This window comes from Suncus etruscus, chromosome 14, assembly GCF_024139225.1.
Source record: "Suncus etruscus isolate mSunEtr1 chromosome 14, mSunEtr1.pri.cur, whole genome shotgun sequence".
Lineage (NCBI taxonomy): Eukaryota > Metazoa > Chordata > Mammalia > Eulipotyphla > Soricidae > Suncus > Suncus etruscus.
The window spans coordinates 16,797,735-16,823,304 of NC_064861.1; the positions used below are offsets into that span (position 1 = coordinate 16,797,735).

At 37.0% G+C, this 25,570-nt stretch overlaps 1 protein-coding gene across 1 annotated transcript in view; it reads left to right on the forward strand.

The window, feature by feature from the left end:
• The window catches only part of YTHDC2 (YTH N6-methyladenosine RNA binding protein C2), a 63,306-nt gene extending 43,362 nt beyond the window's left edge, over positions 1-19,944 (forward strand). The window contains exons 20-29 of the mRNA XM_049786838.1: positions 563-835; positions 2,611-2,737; positions 3,759-3,964; positions 4,407-4,602; positions 8,608-8,717; positions 9,588-9,880; positions 10,243-10,420; positions 15,806-16,009; positions 16,651-16,833; positions 19,864-19,944. Coding sequence (XP_049642795.1) covers positions 563-835; positions 2,611-2,737; positions 3,759-3,964; positions 4,407-4,602; positions 8,608-8,717; positions 9,588-9,880; positions 10,243-10,420; positions 15,806-16,009; positions 16,651-16,833; positions 19,864-19,944 — 1,851 coding nt within the window. The remainder of the gene's footprint in view (positions 1-562; positions 836-2,610; positions 2,738-3,758; positions 3,965-4,406; positions 4,603-8,607; positions 8,718-9,587; positions 9,881-10,242; positions 10,421-15,805; positions 16,010-16,650; positions 16,834-19,863) is intronic.
• The last annotated feature ends 5,626 nt before the right edge of the window (positions 19,945-25,570 follow it).

The window sequence follows — 25,570 nt, forward strand, 5'->3', positions numbered from 1 at the left end:
GTGGCCTTTGTATCCTAGTCACTATTTCCTTTGAGATACAGAAGCTTCTCAGCTTAATATAGTCCCATTTGTTTATCTCTGCTTTCTCTTGTTGGAACAGTAATGTTTCCTCCTTGCCTTTGGTATCAATGTCATAAAGTGTTTTACCTACATGTTCTTCTGTATACTTTATGGTTTGGGGTCTGTGATATCAAGGTCTTTAATCCATTTGGATTTGACCTTTGTGCATGGTGTTAGATGGAGGTCCAAGGTTGCTTTTTTGCATATGGCTGATCAGTTGTCCCAACACCACTAGTTGAAAAGGCTTTTCTTGCTCCATTTTGAATTTCTTACCCCTTTATCAAAGATAAATAGATTGTATATCTGGGGACATTCTCTGAATATTTAAGTTTATTCCATTGATCTGAGGGTCTGTCTTTTCCAATACCATGAGTGTTGTCTTGTACAATTTAAAGTTGGGGAAGGTGACACTTCTCATATTCTTTTTCCTAAGGGTTGCTATAGCTATTCGTGAGTGTTTATTGTTACAAATTAATCAAACTGTATTTTGTACTTTATTTAGACTATTGATGCAATGGATGCATGGGAAGATCTCACTGAACTTGGATATCACTTGGCTGACTTGCCAGTTGAACCACATCTGGGTAAAATGGTCCTCTGTGCTGTTGTTTTAAAGTGCTTAGACCCAATCCTTACAATTGCTTGCACGTTAGCATACCGGGACCCATTTGTGCTACCAACCCAGGCTTCTCAAAAACGTGCTGCTATGCTTTGTAGGAAACGTTTCACTGCAGGAACTTTCAGTGATCACATGGCACTTCTCAGAGCATTTCAGGTATGATCATTGTTATTTTATTTCTGAAAATGTTGCTAGTTACATACTTTTCCAAAGGAAATATTAAAATTATAGGAAAAATTTATTTCATTAATCTTTTTAATAGTCATGTTAATAAGAAAAATATCTTCCTATTATTTAAATGATCATATTATGTTTTTCTCAAATTTCATATTTTTCATTCACATTATGAGCAAGGGATGCTCTCTTATTTATATTAAAAATACTATTTAAAATGTGTAAAACAGTTTTGATGAAAATTATCTTGAATTTAGACTTCATCTTTTTTTGTCATTCATTCACGATGGTAAGATTTTTGTCTTTTGGGCCGAGTTGTGTTCAGAGCTTATTCCTGACTCTTTATTCAGGGATCAATCCTGGTAGGATTCAGGGGATATAACCTGGGTCAGCGCCACTTACAAGGCAAATACCCTACCTACAGTACATTCTGAACCCATGTTAAGAATTTTATGACATAAAATGCCCCATCTCTTAAAATCTTTAAGGTAAAAGAAATAAAACATAGAAAGTAATGAATGTCAGAGGGAAAAAATTCTTAGTAGGGAAACTGTTACATAATTTAGAAATTCAGTTGTATAGGGAAGAGAACATTATTTTTTGAGGTGAACATGTTATTTATCCTTAAATTCTCTTATATGTGTGCTTATACATTTAAAATCTTTCATTTTTGCAGAAGGTGCTCACTGAGAATAGGAAATTTTCCTCTTCATTTGTAATAATTGTTTTTGTCTTGTCAGAATTTCTGAACAAAGATTTTAGTGACAGCCTTTTTCATTTGAACATCTTTCACACTGGGGTTAGAGAGATAGTACAATAGGTAAAGTTTTTGCCTTGCATGCCACTTGGTTTGAATCCCCAACCACATGATTGGTCCTCCTGAGCACTTCCAGTAGTGAGCTCACAACTAGGAGTAAGCCCTAAGTATTGCCAAGTGTGGCCCTAAAAACAAAAAAAAAAATAAAATTTAAAACCTTTAACAACTTAAAGGAGAACAGTTAGATGCATCTGAAAGGGTAGTTACATCATTGGATTACTTGATACTTGGTTCTCATTGAAATTTTATAAGATTTCATATGGTATTTGAGTATAAACTAATGATAAATTTTTGTTTTATTGGGCCAGCATTGTTCAGGGGTTACTCCTGGCCCTATTTTCAGAAATTACTCCTGCGCTCAGAGTGATAGCACACCTGGGAGGGTGTGTTTGCCTTGTACATACCTGATCTGGGTCTGATCCCCTATCCCATATGGTTCTCTAAACATGCACAGAGTCATGGAACTAACCTCTGAGCACAGCTGGATGTGACCCAAAACCAAAACAAACAAACATTAAAAAAAAAACAAAACTGAGAAAGTAATTAATTACTCCTGTTGGTGTTCAGGGACTATTTGGAATGCTGAAGATCAAAGCTGGATCTGCCATGTGCAAAGCAAATGCTCTACCTGCTCTACCATTGCTCTGGCCGGATATACTCCTGTTTTTGTTTGTTGGTGGGGGTTGGAAGGTTGGCCACACCAAGCAGTGCTTAGGGGTTGCTTCTGACTCTGCATTTGGGAATTCTTCCTGGCCAGTCACAGCAAATTTAATTTGATTGTGATTTTTACAAAATAGTTAAAAGGAAAATTGGTTTTGAGTGATTAGTGTAATGTTTTTCAGTTATTTTTATATCCCTTGAGTGACTAACATAATGTTTTCATTATTTGGAATCTCACTAAGAAATGATTGGTAAATGTTATGTAATTATATTTATGTAGGCATGGCAGAAAGCACGAAGTGATGGGTGGGAACGAGCCTTTTGTGAAAAGAATTTTCTTTCACAAGCTACCATGGAGATAATTATAGGCATGAGAACTCAGTTGCTTGGTCAACTTAGAGCATCAGGTAAGGTTTTCTATAAGAATCTTTTTAAATCACTGAGAATGCCTCCTAAAATCTGACTGAATTTTTGCTACCAAGTTATAATGCATTTTATCAATATTAATAGCCAATTGTTGAGATATTTGAAATTATGAAAATTTAAGTAGATTTTTATAAATATTAGTGTTTTATTTACTCCCCAGGTGCCAGGGAGATTATATCATGACCTCACACATGTAAAGTGCTTTACTTAGCTACTGCTGAGCTCCATCCCTAGCCTTTGATTTTTTGTTTTTTGTTTTTTGTTTTTTTTCCAAGAGGATGTGAGTGTTGCTGTTTTCTTTTAGGACTGCTTTTTTGGATTTTATTTTTGAGTAATGCCTTGCAGAAGTGAATGGTCACAAGAAAATTACTAGAGGACAGAGAGGCACAGATTAAGGTGCCTATCTCACATATGACTGAATTTGGTTTGATTCCTGGCATCTCCTATGGTCTCTGAGTTGACCCTGCTGAGAGTGGCCTTGACCCTACATACCCTCCCCCATCCTTGCCTCTTCCAAATAAGAAAAGCACAAGTTCTTGAATTAAAGGATCAACACAATTTTCAAAGGAAAGAGGATTTAGAGTTGTCTCCTGGAAAAATGTGAAGGACCTTTGAAACTCATTACCTTATCTTTAGATTAATACATACCATAGCCAGAATTTAATAGCCAGAGCAGTCAGTCATTTAGATTATTGGCTATTATTTTAGTTTGTTTCTCATTGTTTATGAAGAATTTTTTTAGAGAAATGTGTTTGGGTTTTTTTGAGATTCTCAAGTCTCTACTGTGTTTTCTTATTTTACCCTGAGCAAACCTAACTTCCTTAGAATACTGATTCTATGTAGTAAATTAGTCACAGGTTATTTGGTACTAATTTTTGTCAACTTTTGTGTCATTAAGCTTATGTAGATAGATATAGTTATCTCTTTTGTGTCAAAATTCCACACATTGAAAAGTCCTGTTTTGCACAGTAGGAAGAGTTGTGACTTTTTTTCTCTTCCTAGGTTTTGTTAGAGCACGAGGTGGAGGCGACATTCGAGATGTTAACACAAATTCTGAGAACTGGGCTGTTGTTAAAGCTGCTTTGGTAGCTGGCATGTACCCAAATTTAGTCCATGTGGATAGAGAAAATGTTGTACTGACGGGACCAAAAGAAAAGAAAGTCCGCTTTCATCCCACTTCAGTACTCAGTCAGCCTCAATATAAAAAGGTAAATAATTTTTAATTTAAAAAAAGTATTTTATTATTATAGATTAGGTAATGTGTTTATGAATATTATAGTTGTGATATACAGGGTTGCCACACTTCACTGCCACTAAAGTGTCCAAGACCCCCTATCAAACATTTTTAATTATGCCTTTATCTTGTGGTGCAACTGATATAATTTATATAGTTGAATTAATAAAAATGGCTTCAAATTCCACTTTCTTTAAGATATTGTTGATGTACAATCAATGCCAAAAATTCACCAAAGTTAGCATTAAAAGAGGTAATTTATGTATAATGAGGACATTTATAAAACTGTCTTGAGTGTTTAGGTATTAATATTCATATGACTTTCATTGATGGACTTTTTACATTTTAAAAGTATGTTCAGTAAGTTAGTTGGTAATATGGTTTATAAAGTTGAACTCTTCTCCCTCCCCCAATAGATTCCTCCAGCCAACGGTCAAGCTGCAGCAATCCAGGCACTTCCCACAGATTGGCTTATTTATGATGAAATGACCAGAGCTCATAGAATAGCTAATATAAGATGTTGCTCAGCAGTGACACCTGTCACTGTATTAGTATTCTGTGGACCAGCGAGGCTGGCAAGTAATGCTCTTCAGGAACCTTCATCTTTTAGAGGTAAATACATTATAAGGGAAATGAAACTCTGTTGAGATCATTTTTTGAGAAATTAAATAAATTTTTAGTCTTTGTTTTGTGCCCACTACAGTGTTCAAGGCTTACTCCTGACTCTGCTGAGATCATTTCCAGCAGTGCTAAAAAGGTTATCTGTGGTGCTGGGAATCAAATCTGGGTCAGCCACATGCAAGGCAAGTGCCTTATTCCCTGAGCTATCTCTCTGGCCTAATTAACTAAAGTTTTTAATTGCTAAGATTTAAGCAGTAGGAGCTTTTTGATATGTGAAGACTAATAAGGGAATACTAAGAGCACGCCACTATTCATGAAATTGATTTCTAAAGTATCTTGATATTAACTTTATCCTTTTTATTAAGGTGAAAAAGCTACTTATTTTTTGTTGTACTTGAATTTAAATATGGCCAAATAAAAATAAAGGTGATTATTTAAAAGAAACAATAATAGTCAAACAATCCCATCACTCTTAACAACTAATGCTTTTTTAAAGTTTTTATGTTTTAAAGTTCTATGCTATAAATTTTGTCCATGCATTGTGCCATTTTAGTGGTATAGAATATTTTAAAACTGGATCCAGAGAGATAGCACAGTAGTAGGGCATTTGTCTTGCATGCTGCCGACCCCGGACAGACCCAGGTTCTATCCCTGGCATCCCATATAGTCACCTGAGCCTGCCAGAAGTGATATCTGAACGCAGGGTGAGGAGTAACCACTGAGCGCCTATAAGAGTGGCCCAAAAACAAAACCAAAAAACAACAAAAAAGAGAATATTTTAAAACTAATTTTATATTAATGACTGTAATTTTTTGACCATTTCCTATCAAGTATATTGGTTGGGTATCAGCCTTATGTCAAGTATTTGCATGTAATAAAAAATAAGCTAAGCTAGGCATTAATGTTCTTAGGAATTTACATGTGACTAAAGGTATACAACACAAAGTGAATTGTCTGCCTAGAATAACAGAAAATAAACAGGATTGCCTTGGGAGTGAGTGATCTGTTTTTAGAGGAGATCCCCAGAAATGTTTCTTTGAGAAGTGAGCCATGCAAAGATAGAGATCTCTGCTTTACATTGAAGAATGTGGCAAATGCTTAAATTCTGGTTTGTATTTGGAACTGACTGAGTTGTGTAATTGAGAATAAGTGATCAATAGGATGCAAGATTGAAAGAAATTAATGAATGACAGATGCAAGAGAAGCCATTGGAGGAGTTTTTAGTAACATATGTTTATGGTGGGACTTAAGGTCAGAAAACTTTAGCAGTCCATTTTGGCTATGAAAATGGATTGCTAAAGATGTGAGAAAGAAGAGACAAATCAGAACCTTTTTCAGTGAACTCATGATGAAACTTGAATGATGATGGGAAATAGATTCCAAATTATTTCAGAGGTACCAGTAATTCATCCTCTGTTGATGTGAGTGATGAGTTGGGGAGGGAAAATCAGTAACTTAAATTTTTGTGGTAGCTTTTTAAGAAGTACTATACTTTTAGAGGTTCAGAAAACTTAAACAGGTTGTATGTAGGGAAAAATTGAATTTTGTTTTAGTTACCTTAAATATTGGAGGCCTAAGACATTCTACATAAGATATTATTTTTGGAAGTAGTAGATTTATATATCCTGCGTTCAGAAGAAGCTTGACTAATAGTACAAATTTGGGAGTTTATAATTGATTTTAAAGACATGTGAATAGTTTTCCTAAAGAGAATAAATGTATAGAGAAGATTCTTGAAGAAAAATCTGGCAAATTGTACTATTTAGATACAAGGAAGAAAGTATCAGCTTTATCGAACTTTTGAAAGATTAAAAGTGAGGTCTCAAAAAAAAATAGAGAGGTCTCAAAAAAGTGATATCTTTTTGGCATTATGCCAGTAATTGATGGCCTTGATGAGAGTAGGTAGATTAAGTGGCCTGATTGGGTTCAGAGAGTGTTATAGTTTAGCATGATTGGTACTCATGAGAGTCTTTTTAAGGTGAGGCTGTTGGTGCAATGATATCTTCATCTATATGTCCTTAGTTGTTTTTGTTTTTGTTTTTTTTAATATTTTTGCAAGGCCAAGAGGCCAGAATGATAAGTATAGTAGGTACATGTTTGCCTTGCATGTGACTGACCTGGTTCCTATCCTGAACATTGCCAGGAATGATCTTTGAGTGCAGAGCAAGGAGAAAGCCCTGAGCATTGCCAAATGAATCTGGAAACATACCCCTATCCCTATCCGTGTGCATGCATGCATGCGTTTGTGTGTGTGTGTGTGTGTGTGTGTGTGTGTTGTGAAGTCAGAAAATTGGAAATTACATTATGTAATTTTGATATGCACAGTAGTACTTGTGATTGCTGGTTTTTTAATCTTCTATTTATAATTTAAAATTAAATCCCTATCATTTACTCTTAGTTTTATTCCTTTTGAAGAAAATATATTTCCTGTGCATTTATTTATATTTTCCATTAGTTGATACATTTTTTTTGCTTGAGGACTGAGATTTTTTCATTCAAAATTGAAAGATGGGCTGGGGCCAGAGATGGGTGTTTGTCTTGACTGAGGTCAACCCAGGTTCTATCTCCTGTACTCCATATGGTCCCCCGAGCCCACCAGGAGTGACCCTTGAGCTCAAAACCAGTAGTAAGCCTTGAGTATCACGGAGTTTGATCATCACCTACCAAAAATAAATAAATAAAGACAGGAGACAGGGATAATATAGCAGTTACTAATATGACAAGCATGTTGCAAAGTTTGATTCTGAGCATGTACTGCCTGGAGGCCCCTGAGCATCTTTGGGTTGACTCCAGTGATTCCCAACTTCATAAGGTCCCTGAATACTACCAGATCTGGCCCCAAATCCTCTCCCGAGATTAAATTCTAATGTTTTCTTGATGTTAATTTCTATTTTAATAAAAACAGTACTGTCATTTTTGAGAAATCTTTAGTGATTAAGAAGTATTGTTGATTGCTGAATATTTGCTAACATTTTATTTAAAAGTATTTATCTTCTTGGTGCCAGAGAGATAGTACATAGCTGACCTGGGTTTGATCTCTACCACCCCTTGTGGTCTCTTAGCACTGCCGGAAATGATCCCTGAGTGCAGAACCAGAAGTAAACCCTGAACACCACTGAGTTTGGCCCCAAAATAAAATAAAATAATTCTGTTCATTAAAGAGGTGGTCCTCCTAAGTTTGTGAGCTTTTTATGCTCATTGAGTTTTAGATTTTTTAAAATATGTGTTAAAGAACTATGATTGGCTGGTCTGAGTGCAGTGGTGTTTACAATTAATTGATCACACAGCCAGTTACAGATTCCTTTGTTCCTTCTCCACTCCCACTGCTTCACTTGACTAGCCTAGAAAGAAAAAAAAAAAAGAAGAAAGAACCATGATTTATAAAGCTATTGATAGTTTTAGATGTGTAATGTTCTAGCACCAATTCCACCTCCAGTGTCAATTTTAATCCACCAGGGTTCCCAAGTTCCCTCCTGATCCAAAGCCTTGACAGGCACATTTTAAACATTTATGTATTTTTGGGGTGGGAGACACACCTGTTGACACTCATGGCATGGCACTCATGGGTTACTCTTGGCTATGTGCTCAGAAATTGCTCTTGGCTTGGGGGACCATATAGGATGCTGGGGGACTGAACCACAGTCTGTCCTAGGTTAGCACATGCATGACAAATGCCCTACCCCTTGTGCCACCACTCCACCCCCAACAGGCACATTTTAAAGTTCAGCTGTTGCAGCTTGTGCCTGATATTTTCAGTGTTGTTGAGTCTATGGTTTAGATATGTGCTATCCCTCTTCTTCCATATTGCCAATGGATGAGGGTCCCCGGAACCCTTTCCCCAGTTAGATTCCTTCTTTATCTTCTTACTATGCCCATGATAACAGGCGGTTACTATTTTATTAGGAATTTTTGTGTAACATAAGGTCTATATCAATTTTTTTACTATGATATAAAATTCTAAAAGTACGTTTTTGTCCTTTCAATATGTGTGAACAGCAGATGGTATTCCTAATGACAGTAGTGACAGTGAGGTGGAGGATAGAACTACTGCTAACCTGGCAGCTTTGAAACTTGATGAATGGCTCAGTTTCAAACTAGAGCCAGAGGTAAGTTGCTTTCTTAAGTTGTAATAAATTTCTTTTCTTTTTTTTGTGGATTTTGGGCCATACCTGGTGGTTCTCAGAAGTTGCTCCTGACAGGCTCGTGGGACCATGTGGGATGCCAGAATTCGAACCGGGGTGTGTCCTGTCTTGGCCACGTGCAAGGCAAACGCCTTACCACTGTGCTGTCACTCTGGCCCCGGTAGTAAATTTCTTTCGTCCAGTCATTCATACTGTTATGATGGAATTTTGTCTTTAATATTAAGACGTAAGTTACAGAAGCAGCTTGTTTTTCCAGTTTTCTAGGACCTCTTTACATATATTGTGATTTATTTCCATAGAGGATATGAAAAACCTAGTGTATGGCTTTATTTTAAACATGGTTTTTATATTTAAGGCTTCTCTAATATGGCAACTTCATAATCTGGTATAATTCTACACACCTTGTAGAAACCATTTAGAATTTGATGATTTCTAAGTCTGCATCTCTAGCTTAGGCCTTCCTCTGAATCTGTGAATGAATTCAGCTGTGTTCTGGTAATCATCATTTAGATATTCTACAGGCATGAATTAAACTAAATGTATTGTTATCAACCTGCTTATAACCTTTCCAATAGCCATCATGGTAGAGTATACATGGTTTTCTATCTCTCTCATTAGACTACATTTGATTTTGTAGGTTTTTTTTTTTTTGCAGTTCTAATACTTGAAATAGGTAAATAAGTTCAACTTTATGCAACAACAACAAAAAATAAATTAGCAGCAATAGGAAATATAATGGTATTACAGACTTAACTATTGCACAGGTAAAGTAAGGACCTTGCTAGTGTGTATGTTTTCCTTATATGTATTTGAATCGAGAAAACTTTTTTACAGGCAGCCAGTTTGTTGCTGCAACTTAGACAGAAATGGCATAGCTTATTTTTACGCCGAATGAGAGCTCCCTCCAAACCTTGGTCTCAAGTTGATGAAGCTACTATAAGAGCAATTATAGCTGTTCTGAGCACTGAGGAACAGTCTGCAGGTTTACAGCAACCATCTGGGATTGGCCAAAGGCCAAGGCCCATGTCTTCAGAAGAACTTCCTTTGGCATCATCTTGGAGGTCAAATAATAGTAGGAAAAGTTCAACAGATACTGAATTTCCTGACGAGTCTACTACTGCAGAAAGGTACATTTATAAATAACATTTTATCAACAAGTGTAATGAGCACAGTGCCAGGAGAAATCCTGAACATTGCTGAGTCTGGACCAAAAACCAAAAGAAAAAGAAGTGAAATAGGTAACACTTTTCTGAGGCCCATTAGCAGAGATATGTTTAAATAAGTTTTATGACATAAAAATATGTTAAATATAAATATATGAATAATTGTTGAAAACTTCTCGTCATAAGAGATTGTCAACTAAATATAAAAGAAGAATGAATTCCTATTTAAAAGTATTTTTATAAATCTTGGAACTTATTTAAAATAGCACTACTTTATATTTAAAGCTTATCTGTAACTGATATTTGCTTTTTCCTTCTCACTTAAGAGTATTGATGAAATCTCCATCTCCCGCACTTCATCCACCTCAGAAGTACAAAGATCGAGGAATCCTACATCCTAAGCGAAATACTGATGATCGATCTGATCAGTCCTCAGTGAAATCTACAGACAGCAATAGTTATCCAAGCCCCTGTGCTAGCCCTTCACCTCCGTCTTCAGGGAAGGTAGGGTATCTGAAAGTCACTGTACTAAGTAACAGTTTGCAGCACATCTCATATTCATATTTAAGCAAAATTATTAAATAATCTTCCTTTTCTGGTTTATAATTTCAGGATTGAAAATAGTAGTTTCTTTTCATCTTAATTACTTTATCTGTTTTAGTGGCTATATTATGAAATATAATATTGGATGGGAGTTAGATAGACAAATTTTGATAATGAATTGAAAATTAGGACTAAAAGATTAATATGAATAACTTAAATTTATTGTAATTAAAATATTTTTAATTTACAGTGTAATTATTTTCCTGCATTGCTAGTATGTGAGTTTTATTAGGGTTATTTAGCTAAATATTGTGTTCTAGTGAACATTTCTGCCAGAACTGTGTAAGTATGGCCTATTCCCTGTAACATTCACATTTGGGACTACCTAAATCATTGAATATTTTTGGTTTTTTTGTTTGTTTGTTTGGGGCTATACACAGTGATGCTCAGAAGTTACTCCTGACTCTGCATTCAGGAATTATTCCTGGTGATACTGGGAGGCCATATGGGATGCTGGGGATTGAAACTGGATCAGCTGCTTGTAAGGCAAGCTACCCTACCCACTGTACTCCAGACCCCAATTCATTAAATTTTTATAAATGTATACGATTATATAACTATACCTAAGTATGCATATACTGTAATCTGATTTCAGTAAATATTGAACTGTTATCCTCCCCTTGAGTTTTGCCTTTTCTGAAACTTCCTGTAAATGAAATCATGTTTCTAGTTTGTTGACTGGTTCCTTTTATTTCTTTAAATTTATTTGTATTGTGTGTTGAAATTAGTTTACTACTTCCTGAATAGTTATTGCCGAATAGTTGTTTTTTACTTTTTTGCTATTTTAAATAAATCTGCTATGGACATTTTAGTAGAAGTCTTTTGTATTAGATGTTTTCTGTTCTTGGGTTATTACCTACCCAGTTGGAGAATTTTGAGATTGTGTGGTAAATGTTTAACTTTATAAGAAACAATGCAATTTTTTCCAAAACATTGTATTTTTTTGCTCTTTTTAGTTATCTATGGAAGTACTTGAAATTATGACTCTAACTTTGTAGTGGGTATATTAATTTTTTTAGTTTGCTTTTTTTCAGTGACTACCAAGTATCTATATATTGGGCTCTATTCTGTTTCATTGATCTATGTATTAATAGATGTATATGTTGAAATCAATTTGTTATCCAGTTTTATACTTTATTAATATGTTTTTGCTGTTCTGTGGATTCTTTTTAATTTTATGCTGATTTTAGAATCAGTATGTCAATTTGTACAGAATTTTTATTTTTGTATTCTGAGTGAAATTGCATTGAATTTTTAGATCAGTTTGAAGATAATTGATAATTAACAATTTTATTTATTTTTATTTTTGGTTTTTGGGTCAAACTTGGCAGCACTCAGGGTTATTCCTGGCTCTATGCTCAGAAGTCGCCCCTGGCAGGCACAGAGGACCATATGGGATGCCGGGATTCGAACCAATGACCTTCTGCATGAAAGGCAGATGCCTTACCTCCATGCTATCTGTCCGGCCCCGTATTTTTATTTTTTAAACTTTATTGATTGATTGATTGATTGGTCTTTGGGCCACAACCAGCTGTGCTCAGGGGCCACTCCTCATTCTGCACTCAGAAATTAGCCCTGGCAGGGTAGGGGACATATGGGATGCCAGGAATCAAACCAGGTCCCTCCTGGGTCAGCGGTATGTAAGGCAAATGCCCTACTGCTGTGCTATCTCTCCGGCCCCTAATTAACTATTTTAATTGTCTTCTAGTACCATAAGCATGGTATATATCTACATTCATTTAGATATTTTAAAATGTATTTAGAATATTTTATAGATTCAGGTATGTCTGTTAACTTTATCCTCGATGTCAGGGGTCTCAAACTCGCGGCCCGCGGGCCATTTGCGGCCCTCCGTACAACATTTTGTGGCCCGCGGCAGGCCTTCAAATATCACAGTATTCGGAAATAAAAATCGCATTAGTAAGAAAAAAAATCACATTAAACATTCGCATACACCGAGCAGTTCTGTTCGAGGTATGCAAATGTTTAATGTGATTATTTGCGATTTTTTATTGCTAATATTTGGTAAGCGAATAATTGCGAATGCTTTGCGCCTAGCACAGACGTCATTTCCGCTGCTCCTGCTGCTGTCCCTTGCATTATCGAAGGCCTAAGGGAGAGAAGGGAGAGAAGTTTATTACAGAATTAGATATTGTCATACTTTCATCATGACTTCATCAAAGCCTGAAGTGAAGAGAAAGATTGATGATGAGCACAGACAATTTCAGGAAAAGTGGGAGACACAGTATTTCTTTGTTGAGCACAGGGGCATCCCCACATGTCTTACTTGCTCAGAGAAAGATGCAGTGCATAAGGAATACAACTTGAAATGCCATTATTCAACTAAACATGCTGAGGAATGTGCAAAATGTCACAGAAATGAGAGAGCCAAGTGGGTTGCCAGTCTTAAAGCATGTCGAATGAAGCAAAAAGATTTCTTCAAGAAAGCAACCAAAGAGAATGTTGTATCAGTTGAAGCTAGTTACATGGTTAGTGAGATGATTGCTAAGGCAGGGAAACCATTCACAGAAGGAGAGTTTGTTAAAAAATGCATGTTACAGGCTGCAAGCATTTATCTGTCTGGAAAAGAAAGGTCAGTTTAGCAAAATCAGCCTTTCTGCCAACACTGTGGCAGAGCGCATTTCTGGCATGTCAAGTGACATTTATCAACTGTGTGAGAAAACCAAATGTTTTGATGCATACTCAGTTGCTCTTGACGAGGGCATAGATATAACAGACACTGCGCAGCTCACCATTTATGTGTGTGGTGTTGATTGCAATTTTGAATTGACTGAGAAGCTGCTCACAATAATTCCAATGCATGGCCAGACCACCGCTAATGAGATATTTTGGCTTCTGTGTAATGCCATTGAGAATGCAGGTTTGCCATGGAAGAGGTTTTTTGGAATAATAATCGATGGAGTGCCATCGATGACAGGGAGGAAAAATGTACTGGTGGCACTTGTTCAAAAAAAAAACTTAAAGAGGAGGGTGTAGAGAAGGCCATTGCTCTTCATTGCATTATCCATCAGCAGGCCCTTTGCAGTAAATGCCTGCCATGTAACAATGTGATGTCTGTTGTTGTGAAATGCATCAACCAAATCAGATCCAGGGGCTTAAAGCACAGGAGGTTCCGTGCTTTTTTAGAGGAAATGGAATCAGAATATGGAGATGTGCTCTATTTCACCGAGGTACATTGGCTCAGCAGGGGAAATGTCCTGAAAAGATTTTTTGAGTTGAGAGAAGAAGTGAAAGCCTTCATTGGAGAAGGATGGGAATGCTGTTTCTGAGTTGAGTGATCACAATGGCTCATGGACTTAGCTTTTCTTGTTGACATCACATATAAACTGAATGTACTAAACAAGATGTTACAAGGCCCGGGAAGCTTATCAGTGCTGCCTGTGACAACGTGAGAGCATTCTCCACAAAACTTGGGTTATGAAATCCCAGCTCTCTCAGACAAACGTTGGCCATTTCCCAGTATGCAAGGAACTTGTGGATGCAGGCATACCATTCAGTGGTGAGAAATATGTTGATGCTATTTTTAAGCTAGAGAAGGAATTTGATCCCAGATTTGCAGACTTCAAAAAGCACAGAGCCACTTTCCAAATTTTGGGGACCCCTTTTCCTTTGAGGTGGAAGATTCCCCTCCTGGGCTTCAAATGGAGCTCATTGACCTGCAATGCAACTCTGATCTCAAAGCCAAGTTCAGGGAGATTAGTGGAAAAGCAGACACGCATGGGCAATTTTTGAGAGAATTGCCCCCAGCTTCCCTGAGCTTTCCTGAATGTTCAAGCGCACTATGTGCCTTTTTGGGAGCACATATTTGTGTGAAAAGTTATTCTCCACATTGTACTTAAATAAGTCAAAGTACAAGTAAAGACTTAATGATGATCATCTTCAAGCCATACTGAGGGTCTCAACTGCTTCCTCTCTAAAGCCAAATGTGGTTCAGATTTGTGAGAAGAAGTGCTGTCAAGTCTCTGGCAGCAAGGAATAGGCAAAAGATGCCTTGTTCAGAAGAACTGTTCATGATCTTCACTCAGTGTTCTATTCATGTTCAGAAGTAATAATTAAAACTGTTAATAATGGGGCCGGAGAGATAGCATGGAGGTAAGGCGTTTGCCTTTCATGCAGAGGAGGTCATTGGTTCGAATCCCAGAGTCCCATATGGTCCCCCGTGCCTGCCAGGAGCAATTTCTGAGCTTGGAGCCAGGAATAACCCCTGAGCACTGCCGGGTGTGACCCAAAAACCAAAAAAACAAACAAATAACAAAAAAAAAAAAAAAACCTGTTAATAATGACGTTTGAGAACTTTTTTTTCTTTTGTGAAATCCCTTATGCGGCCCTGCCTCACCCCGACTTTGCCTCCTGCCGTTCCCCCAGTAAATTGGGTTTGAGACTCCTGCTCTATGTGTTTTATATATTTTAAATTGTTGCTTTTTAAAATTTGTTTCTAGTTATTTGTTAACATTGTATGTAGGAGTCATTTTGATTCTTACTTGCCTCCCCTGTACTGTCACTTGGAAACTACCCACAATAAGCTGGAACTATTTTTGATTTATTTTTAGATTTTTGAATGCTTATTAAAATATTTTCTGAAAATACACGTATCATATAAACAAAGTTAGTGATTGAGTGCCCTTTCTTTCTTTTTCTTTTTCTTTTTTTTTTTCTTTCTGGTTTTTGGTTTTTGGGTCACACCTGGCAGCGCTCAGGGGTTGCTCCTGGAAGGCTCGAGGGACCTTATGGAATGCCAGGATTCGAACCACTGACCTTCTGCATGCAAGGCAAATACCTTACCTCCATGCTAACTCACCGGCCTCAAGGGTTTTTTTTTTTTTTTTTTTGGTTTTTGGGCCACACCCGGCGGTGCTCAGGGGTTACTCCTGGTTGTCTGCTCAGAAATAGCTCCTGGCAGGCACGGGGGACCATATGGGACACTGGGATTTGAACCAACCTCCTTAGGTCCTGGATTGGCTGCTTGCAAGGCAAACACCGCTGTGCTATCTCTCCGGCCCCTAAGTGTCTTTTCTTGATAAGGCATTTTTGAAAGGTCTTAAAAAGGACTGCGTTCGCGCTCTCCCCTGAAAAAAAAAAAAGGCTCTTTACTTCACTTTGATTAAGCTTTGGTTAGGTTTTCAGGTGTGCTAGAGAAACATTTGCACTCATTGAATATTTGATAAAACATTTTGGTTGACACGTTTATGGATATCTTATTTAGTGGGAGTCTGTTGATTTTGAAAAGTCAGCTTGCCTTTCAAGAGTGTATGAATTCTTTTATAGGGCTCAAAATCTCCTTCACCAAGACCAAACATGCCTACTCGATACTTCATAATGAAGAGTAGCAATTTGAGAAACCTTGAAATTTCTCAGCAGAAGGGTATCTGGTCTACAACCCCTAGCAATGAACGGAAACTAAATCGAGCCTTTTGGGAAAGCAGCATGGTTTACTTGGTATTTTCTGTTCAAGGATCTGGACATTTCCAGGTGAGCCATCCTGAAACAGTAAAGAAAGTGGCTTGTTCTGCTGCACTTTAGATTGTGGAGATAAATATGATAAAAAGACAAAAATCAGAACCTGGCTTTTTTAGTTGCCTTGGGTTGCAAGAAAACATTTGCTTGAGGAATGTATTTCACCTTTTTTAAGGAAATGATGAATAGAAATCTCTATTTTTGTATTGTCCTCTCAGAGCCTCTCCGGATAAACCAGTTTCTCCTGGTGACAACTTTAGATTTAGTATTTCCCAGGTTGATTAAAAAAGTAATGAGAAGTTTGACTTTGTATAAATTGTTCATTTAAATAGGCCAAAGAATTATTAAAAATCAAGAAATGTGTTTTTTAATTATCTGATATGGTACATATATTATTAAAAGCAATAAATGTATTATAATTTGGGGGAGTATAAACCGTAGAAGTCATATTTATCCACTTATCATGGGATAAATGTAGATTTACCACTTGCAATATTAGGAGGTATTTGTTAATGTTTACATTGTTAGAAGATTGGAAATTTTTTCTCTAAAATTTGATAAACTTTTACTAAAAGCATATAATGAATAGCTAACTTTCATTTGTTAGTAGGCTCATTTTTGCTCACCTTTTCCTTTTCCCCTCATTTTATCCACAGGGATTTTCCCGGATGTCTTCTGAGATAGGAAAGGAGAAGAGCCAGGACTGGGGCTCAGCTGGCCTCGGAGGAGTATTTAAGGTGGAGTGGATACGAAAAGAAAGCCTTCCTTTTCAGTTTGCACACCACTTATTGAATCCTTGGAACGACAACAAAAAGGTCCAGATAAGCAGAGATGGACAGGTATATAGTGACATTCACTTTATTTTCTTCTAGTTTTTATTTGTTTTATTTTGCTCTTTTTCAATGATTTATATGAGGTACAAATAACATGCTGACACTATATATGTCAAATGCACATGGGAAATAATGATTTAGATGTGTAAAAACTAATAGCAGCCTACTCACAAATGTTTCTGAGGGAGTATAATATACTGTGAAATTGGCTTCTCTTTATTTTTGCATATAGAAAAACATAAATTACTTCATGGAGGATTGTGCTCCCTTACTACATATGTAGGCCAAATTGAGTAATTCTGGATTAATTTAAAATCTAAAGATGTAGAAATACTTAACTTCTTAAGTAGTTTTGTAACATAGAGTTAATCTTTTTATTGTTCTATCTATTTGTAGAGTATGCTGTCATGAGGACTATAAATGATAGACTTTTGATTAAATGATAGTTAAGAATGCTTTGTTTTTTATTCTACAATAAGCATTTGAGATTGATCAAATTTTAAGTTAAAACATACAATAATCAGATCATAGTTTCTCAGTTTTGGAGAGTGAGCAGTGTGCTGTCCTTCAGCTGCAGCTCAGGAGGTGGGGAGCCCCTTCTGGTGATTCTTTTTTTTTGTTTTGTTTTGTTTTTTTTTGTTTTAATTTAGTTTTCCATAGCACTTTTAACAACATATATTTATTACATCATGCCTTTCCTATTTGTGGGGAATAAGAAATGAATACTACCTGTGTCCTCTTTTCTTTTTTTATGAAAGGGGTTTTTGGGACTCAACCAGCAGTGCTCAGGGGATATTCCTGGCTCTGTGCTAGGGGATTACTCTTGGCATTGCTTTGGGGATAGTATGCTCTGCCAGGGATCAAATCAGAGCTGGCTGCATGAGAAGCAAGAGTCGTAGCCTCTAGACCAGGGGTCTCAAACTCAATTTACCTGGGGGCCGCAGGAGGCAAAGTCAGGGTGAGGCAGGGCCGCATAAGGGATTTCACACCAAAAAAAAGGGGGTACAGCGGGCAGGAGCAGCGGAAATAACGTCTGCACTAGGCGCAAATTATTCGCAATTATTTGCTTACCGAATATTCGCAATAAAAAATCGCATTAGTGAGAAAAAAATCACATTAAGCATTTGCACATCCCGAACGGAACTGCTCGGGGTATGCAAATGTTTAACGCGATTTTTTCTTATTAATGCGATTTTTATTGCGATTATTTGGTAAGCGAATAATCGCGAATACTGCGATATTTGAAGACCTGCCGCGGGCCACAAAATGTTGTGTGGAGGGCCGCAAACGGCCCGAGGGCCGTGAGTTTGAGACCCCTGCTCTAAACTATCTCTGTGCCTTCTTTTCAACGTAAGGAATTCTATTCTCTCCCTCCACTATTCCCCTCTCCCCCCTCCCCCCCCCCCGAAGCAAAAGCCTTATGAGCAGTTAAAGGGAAAAAAGGATAGGGGGGCTGAGGGATAGCACAGTGGTAGGGTGTTTGCCTTGCATGCTGCTGATTCAGGACAGACCTTGGTTCGATCCCAAGCATCCCATATGGTCCCCTGAGCCAAGAGCAATTTCTGAGCACATAGTCAGGAGTAACCCCTGAGCATCACCCAGTGTGAAAAAGGAAAGGAAAGAAGAGGAGGAGGGGGGAGGGGGGGGAGGAGGGCGAAGGAGGGAGGGAGGGAGGGAAGAGAGAGAGAGAGAGAGAGAGAGAGAGAGAGAGAGAGAGAAAGAAAGAAAGAAAGAAAGAAAGAAAGAAAGAAAGAAAGAAAGAAAGAAAGAAAGAAAGAAAGAAAGAAAGAAAGAAAGAAAGAAAGAAAGAAAGAAAGAAAGAAAGAAAGAAAGAAAGAAAAAGAGAGAGAGAAAGAGAGGGAGGGAGGGAGGGAGGGAGGAAGGGAGGAAAGAAACCTTTCAAGTTCCACCTCCAGGAAAAATATGTACTTTCTTTTTTTTTTTTTTTTTTTCTATAGAGCTTTCCCATGGGGTTCTCTAACATTTTGTAAATTCCTGGGCCAAAGAGATAGTACTGTGCATAGGGTACTTGCCTTGAATGCAACTGATTAGATATTGCTGTCTTTCCATGTGATTGGTCCCCTGAGTATGGCCAGAAATGATCCCTGAGTACAGAGCCAGGATTAAGCCCTGAGCACTGCTGTTGTAACCCTTCCACCATCCCCGTAAAAAGCCTTTCATTAATTCCTTTAATATAATTACAGTATTAACATTAATGGTTTTGATGTACAGAACTACATCACCAAAATGCTCTAGATCTTCCACCAGTGTTCTGGTTTCATTTCTAGTTCACCCCCCCCCCCCATCTCTCTTGCCCAAGATTCAGTTCAAGGAGCCAAGAAAGGGGTGCTAGGGGTTATCCAAGTTACCCTGGTGGTACTTGGGGGAACTTCCAGGGTTGCGCCTGGCAATGCTACAGAGTACCTTGGGCTGCTGTAAATTGAACCTTCTGGTGATTCTTAATCAACAGATTAATTCATTGCAAGAGCTGAGAGCACTTCTGGTGCCTTTCCAGCCCTGAGGTGCTGGGGATTACCCACACTGGCTGCTTTTTTTATAGTTTCTTAAAACAAAAGTAAGCAAAAACCCCATACATCTAATGTTAAATTCCACATAAATGAATTGGAAGTTCAAGCTTTTCTTTGAAGGGGTGGGGAAAGTGCTGAGATGCCATTAAGCACAAATTTCTCTCAGTCGAGATTTATTTGCCATACTTGTGTGAAGGCTCTGTGTTTAACCCTCAGTCTCACACAAGCAGTTTAAAAGAAAAAATTAATTTCAGAAAAATACGTGAAATATTCCTTAGAAATGTATCTCACATAATCACAGTATTTGTAGGTTACTTACAGTGTTGAGTTCTGGAAGTCTGCTTCATAAGTGTGAATACAGAGAATTAGGACAATGCATGCTGTATGACTTTAGGAACTTAGAGTAGGAAAAAAGTAAAATAGAACATTATATAACATTGCTAAAAAATATTGTTAGAAGCTTTTGATGACAAAAATTAATTCATTTTTAAATTTTTGTCTTATCTAGGAACTAGAACCTCAGGTTGGTGAACAGTTGCTCCAGTTATGGGAACGTCTTCCATTGGGAGAAAAAAGCACAACTGATTGATCTCTAACATTATTTGTGATCTTTAGGACATCTTTGGATTCTTTCTTTTTTTCTTTAAACCCTTGGCTACAAAAGGATATCTTCCCTATTCATAACATTCATAACACCTGAAAGCACTGACACACAACTGAAGAAGGCAGTGCTCACAGTGGGCTTCCCTGGCTCAGAGTAGTACGAACCATATTTACTACATATAAAAGACCAAAAGATGAGTTTAATTTTTATAACTGTGATAGAGACTGGCTGATTATATGTTTGTAATTGATTCGGCTTAATTATTTGGCACAGCAGCTACTTTAACTTACGTAAAAGTAAATGTTTCATTTGTTTAAAATTAAGACAAATTTACAACTCTTTAGCTGAATTCTAGTGCAAAGAAAATTGTTTACTTTTAAGAAAGTCACAACCTAACAGTATGTGTAAGAAATATTTTAGAAGTTATCTCTAAAGATTTGTCATTAGAAATAAAAAGAAAGGAAATTTAATAAAAGGTAAAAACAACCAAATTTTAAAGTGTCCCTTTTAAGAATAGAGTGTGGTGATTAAGGAGTATTCATTCTGTCTTGTTTAACCTTTAGTCCAATTAGGAGAATAGGAAATAGGAAAGATATTTTTTGGGTGAAATGTAGTCAAATCTAAAGGAAAGGAAAGTCATCCCAGCCTTCGATCAGATCAGAATAGGTGCATTGTTCATTCTTGAACTTGCCTTTGACTCTGATGAAGGACTATCATAACCCTTCATTCTCTCTCACTGCTTGTATGTGAGCATAGTGATTAACTTTTTGTTTTGGTTAGGGAAACTTGATTTAGACAAGATAAAATTTAAACAAGTTATACAAATTTAGAATGTAGGGTTTGGAGCTGGAGCAGTAAGTACAGCAGGTAGTGCTTGACTTGTACATAGCCAGCTTAGGTTTGATCCCTGGCATTCCATGAGGCCCGAGTAAGCTTTGAGCATCATCAGGTGTGGCCCAAAACAACCAGACGAAATAGTTTTCATTACAAGTGTCAACTTGATTGCTGTTTGTCTTCCAAGCCCACAGAGCACCATAATTCTAATGTTAATTGTAGATTTTCTAATACTTTCTATCCTCCTTATACTTTCAGGTATGATTTCTCTCTTTTGCATATTTATATTTTAGTAAATGGAAGAGGGTGACTTTTGTAATACTGTGGTAGTACCAATTCTCATATTTCTCTTACATCTCAGAATTCTTTGGTTTGATCTCTTTACCACAGTAGTGAATATTTGGTCGTTGAGCTTTAAAGAGAAAGTTTTGATAGCATTTCTTGTGATTTTCTTCATATGTATTTATGTATACATATGTATTCACATTTATATAAGCTTACATACATAAATAACAAATTTCAATTCTAGAGACAAAAATGCCTCTTAAAATATACTGCTTTTATATTTGAGAACAAAGAAGTAAAACTCTTGGATCAGCATAAAGTCTTCTACTGTTTTCTAAGAAAGCATAGTATATTTATTGGTGCATTAGTTAGAATGTCACTTTTGATTTTTGCTTATATTTTTTAGTTACTGGACTTTTTGTTTTGTACTTTGAAATATATATATGTGTGAATTGAACCTATCTGAATTATGTTCTATTGTATATATATTGCACTTATTCCTATCAGCAATTTGTGTTTTTCTGAAAATATATTTTGCTTAGGAATATTTTAAGCAGTTCACAGTGTTCTAAATTTGGAAATAAGGACTTTTTTTGTTTTGGGGTTTTTTTTGAAAGTAAGGACTTTCAAAACCTTTTTATTTCCATTTGTATTTTAATATTTAGCCCCATATGTATATGAGTTTGTTATTTAAACTAAATATAACTGAATGTAATTAAAATGCTTTATGCCTATTAAATGAAATTTTGAAATTATTAAAATCTTGTCATTTTTAATATCAAATAATAGGGTTAAAGTAACAATTCTTTAAAAATATAAAAGAATAATTTAGTTAATATAGAAAGTGATTTTGTACTTGTGTCTCCCCTCAAAAAAATTGACTTCTTATACAGGGAATTAGATAAGACCTTAGAGATATATGTAAAATGTTTTGAATATTTATAGAACATAATCTGTTTTACGCTCTTAAGAAACTGCATTATAATAATGTGCCATTGTAGTCACTGAACATTTAAACTCTTCAACCCACACATAAACACATATACACCTCTCAGTGAATCATAGGAAGGTCAATATGTAAGAGAAAAATTAGGACTTCTACAAGAAAACCTAGAGGGAAATGACTTGGTTTGTACTTTGATTTAAAACAATAAATTTCTGGGGCCAGAGAGATAATCTAGTAAGAATCTTGGCTTGCATAAAGCCATCTAGATTCAATCCCTTACTCACCTGAGCTTCTCCAATTGTTGACCTGGGAAACTCAGTCCAACCACTACTACTTGGGAGTCCGAGGTAATAATTGAAGGCACCACCAGACTGGAGCACTACTGCATCCATAGGCCCTTGAATCAGTCCCCAAGCCCTGTTTGTTTGCTGAGATTTCTTGCAAGGACCCTCGGTCTCCGAAACAAAACTTTAAAGAAAATTTTCTATACTTCAAAACACACTTTTAAGAGACTTAAGAACAAGAGGTATAAACTGTAAGAACATATCTAGGACGGAAAGTGGTTCATATCCCGGCATACCACATGGCTCCCCATGCCAGGAGTGATTTCTGAGTGCAGAGCCAGGAATAACTCCTGAGCATGCAGGGTGTGACCCAAAAATACAAAACAACAACAACAACAACAAAAGCTACAATAATGTATTACTAATAATTTACATTGCTGTCTGGGCTTAAATGAAATGTTAGGCTAGGCCAGGCAGGTATGGAAGGTATGGACAAGAATAAGGACCTACTTTTGAGAATGTAAATGATTCAACTCACTTCAAAAAATAGATCAGCATTTCTTTTTCTTTACATTTTTTATAATTACCTTTATTTAAACAACATGATTACAAATATGATTATAGTTGTATGATTACAGTCATGTAAAAAACACCCCCCTTCACCAGTGCAACATTCCCACCACCAATTTCCCAGATCTCCCTCCTCCCCACCCCCCCCACACCTGTACTCGAGACAGGCTTTCTACTTCCCTCATTCATTCACATTGTTATGATAGTTTTCAGTGTAGTTATCTCTCCAACTGCACTCATCACTCTATGTGATGAGCTTCATGTCATGAGCTGCACCTACCAGCCCTCATCTCTCTTGTCTCTGAGATACTGTTAAAAATGTCTTTCATTTTTTTAAAGCCCATAGATGAGTGAAACCATTCTGCGTCTTTCTCTCTCCCTCTGACTTACTTCACTCAGCATAATAGATTCCATGTACATCCATGTATAGGAAAATTTCATGACTTCATCTCTCCTGACGGCTGCATAATATTCCATTGTGTATATGTACCACAATTTCTTTAGCCATTCATCTGTTGAAGGGTATCTTGGCTGTTTCCAGAGTCTTGCTATGGTAAATAGTGCTGCAATGAATATAGGTGTAAGGAAGGGGTTTTTGTGTTGTATTTTTGTGTTCCTCGGGTATATTCCTAGGAGTGGTATAGCTGGATCGTATGGAAGCTCAATTTCCAGTTTGTGAAGGAATCTCCATATTGTGAATGCTGTCTAGTACAACCTTTATGGAAAGCAATATGGAGATCAGCATTTCTTTACATATTAAAAACTACATTCTAACCCTGGATATTGACACAGTTTACCCCTCACTTTTTTTTTCTTCAGTATTGTAATTATTTTACTGTAATAATACTTGTCTCCTGCTCATGCTCCTCTCCAGGCTGTTCATTGGAGCTGGAGTATCTTTCCATTTTATATGCTCAATTTCTTATACAATCTCTTGTAAGTTATTTAATTACTTGATGAAGAGCCATGAAGTTATTGCATATTAAAATTATTCTGATACAATGTTTTTATTTAAAATTATGTAATGTTTTCTTCATATTATAGTAGACTTATTCATAGTTACATTATCATTATATTATCATTATAATGTACAAGTTACATGAATCATTGTTACTGCCAACAGTTTTTTGTTTGGTTTTTATATTCATGGGTTACACCCTGCTGTACTCAGTGCTTATTCCTGGCTCTACACTCAAGAATCACTCCTGGTGGTTCTTACATGGTACCAGGGAGAGACTGGTCCCTGCTGCTATGTGTGAGGCAAATGCTTTAAGGTGACTTAAAAAAAATTTTTTTGTAAAGACTAAATATACTGTTTTAAAAGGATTATCAATACTCAATCTCTAAAAAGAGTTGGACTCCTTGCCTTGGAGTTTGGCTTGGAAATACTATTTTGAATCAGTTAGCTTTCTGCAAGTGAGTTGTGTATTACCTTTCTGAGAGACAGAGACAGACAGACAGAATCAAAGATACTTGATTTTTAAATTGTGCCAACTTCAGCAGTCCAGAGGATGTTCTAAGGATGTCAAGTAGGTCTTCCAACCTCCTCCCACAGAGGCAATGGGTCCAAGAAAATGAGAGACCAAGAGAGGCAACAGCAAAAGGCACCTTTGGGGGCTGGAGTGATAGTACGGCAGGAAGGCCATTTGCCTTTCATTCAGCTCGACTGGTTATCCCTGGCCTGCCATATAGTCCCCTGAGCCCACCAGGATTGGTTCCTGAGTGCAGAGTCAGTTTTGACCACCACCACCCCAAACCAAAAGAAACCAGAGGCTTTGCTCTTTGTGAAACTGCAGTGCCAGACGCTCTGTTCTTCCATTTTCCAGCAAAGGTTGTGGGAACAGTCCATCTCCTGCAGGGAGCAGAGAGGAGCTGGTCTCTTCTGCCATTAAAGGTGGAACCTTACTTCCTACCAATGCCAATACCAGAACAGTCCTTCAGATGAAAGGACTTTATCTGGCTGTATTATTAGCATTTCTCCACTAGATGGTGATGTTGCGCTCATTAGGGATGGAAATTGTGGGGATTGCCCGATCTCAAGGTTAATTTCCGGTTGCAAGGAAATTTAGAAATACTGTCATCTAATTGTTTTATAGTCAAAGAGCCTGATACCTCCAAAATACTGAGAGAAAGCGTTAATTGGAGCTAGATTTTTTTCAAACGTCCATTAAGGTATCCTGCGGTCAAGGAGCACTACATCTGTGATACTTACTTAGCCTAAACTCACACCAAAGACACCTGGCTTGTAAGGCGATGCTGCTTGTGGGCTTCCTATTCTTAGGCTCTGAGATGGGTTTTTAGTAATAATCACGGTTTAAAGTCCAGTCCTCAGATACAGTAGGAATTAATAATCATGCCAAAGTTTGCTCCCAGTGCCTTCTCCCCTTGTTGGCACTGATTGAGCTAAAAATGCTGTGCATTCTCTGGGATCATTGGTTGAGGGAGGTTGACACTGGTGATGGGAATGGCCCTGAATCACTGTATTTGAAATTCAACTATAAAGGACTTTGTAGAGCACAATGATTTGAATAAAATAACATCAAAAATAGAAAGATGTGCATTTTGTTCTTTTCAAAGACAATATCCATCTGATCCATATGTATTTGTGTTAATGACAAGCAGGGACACACAGGAACATCAATGTTTGGATTCCTCAGACCTAACTGGATAGGAGACATAAATCCAAGGTGAA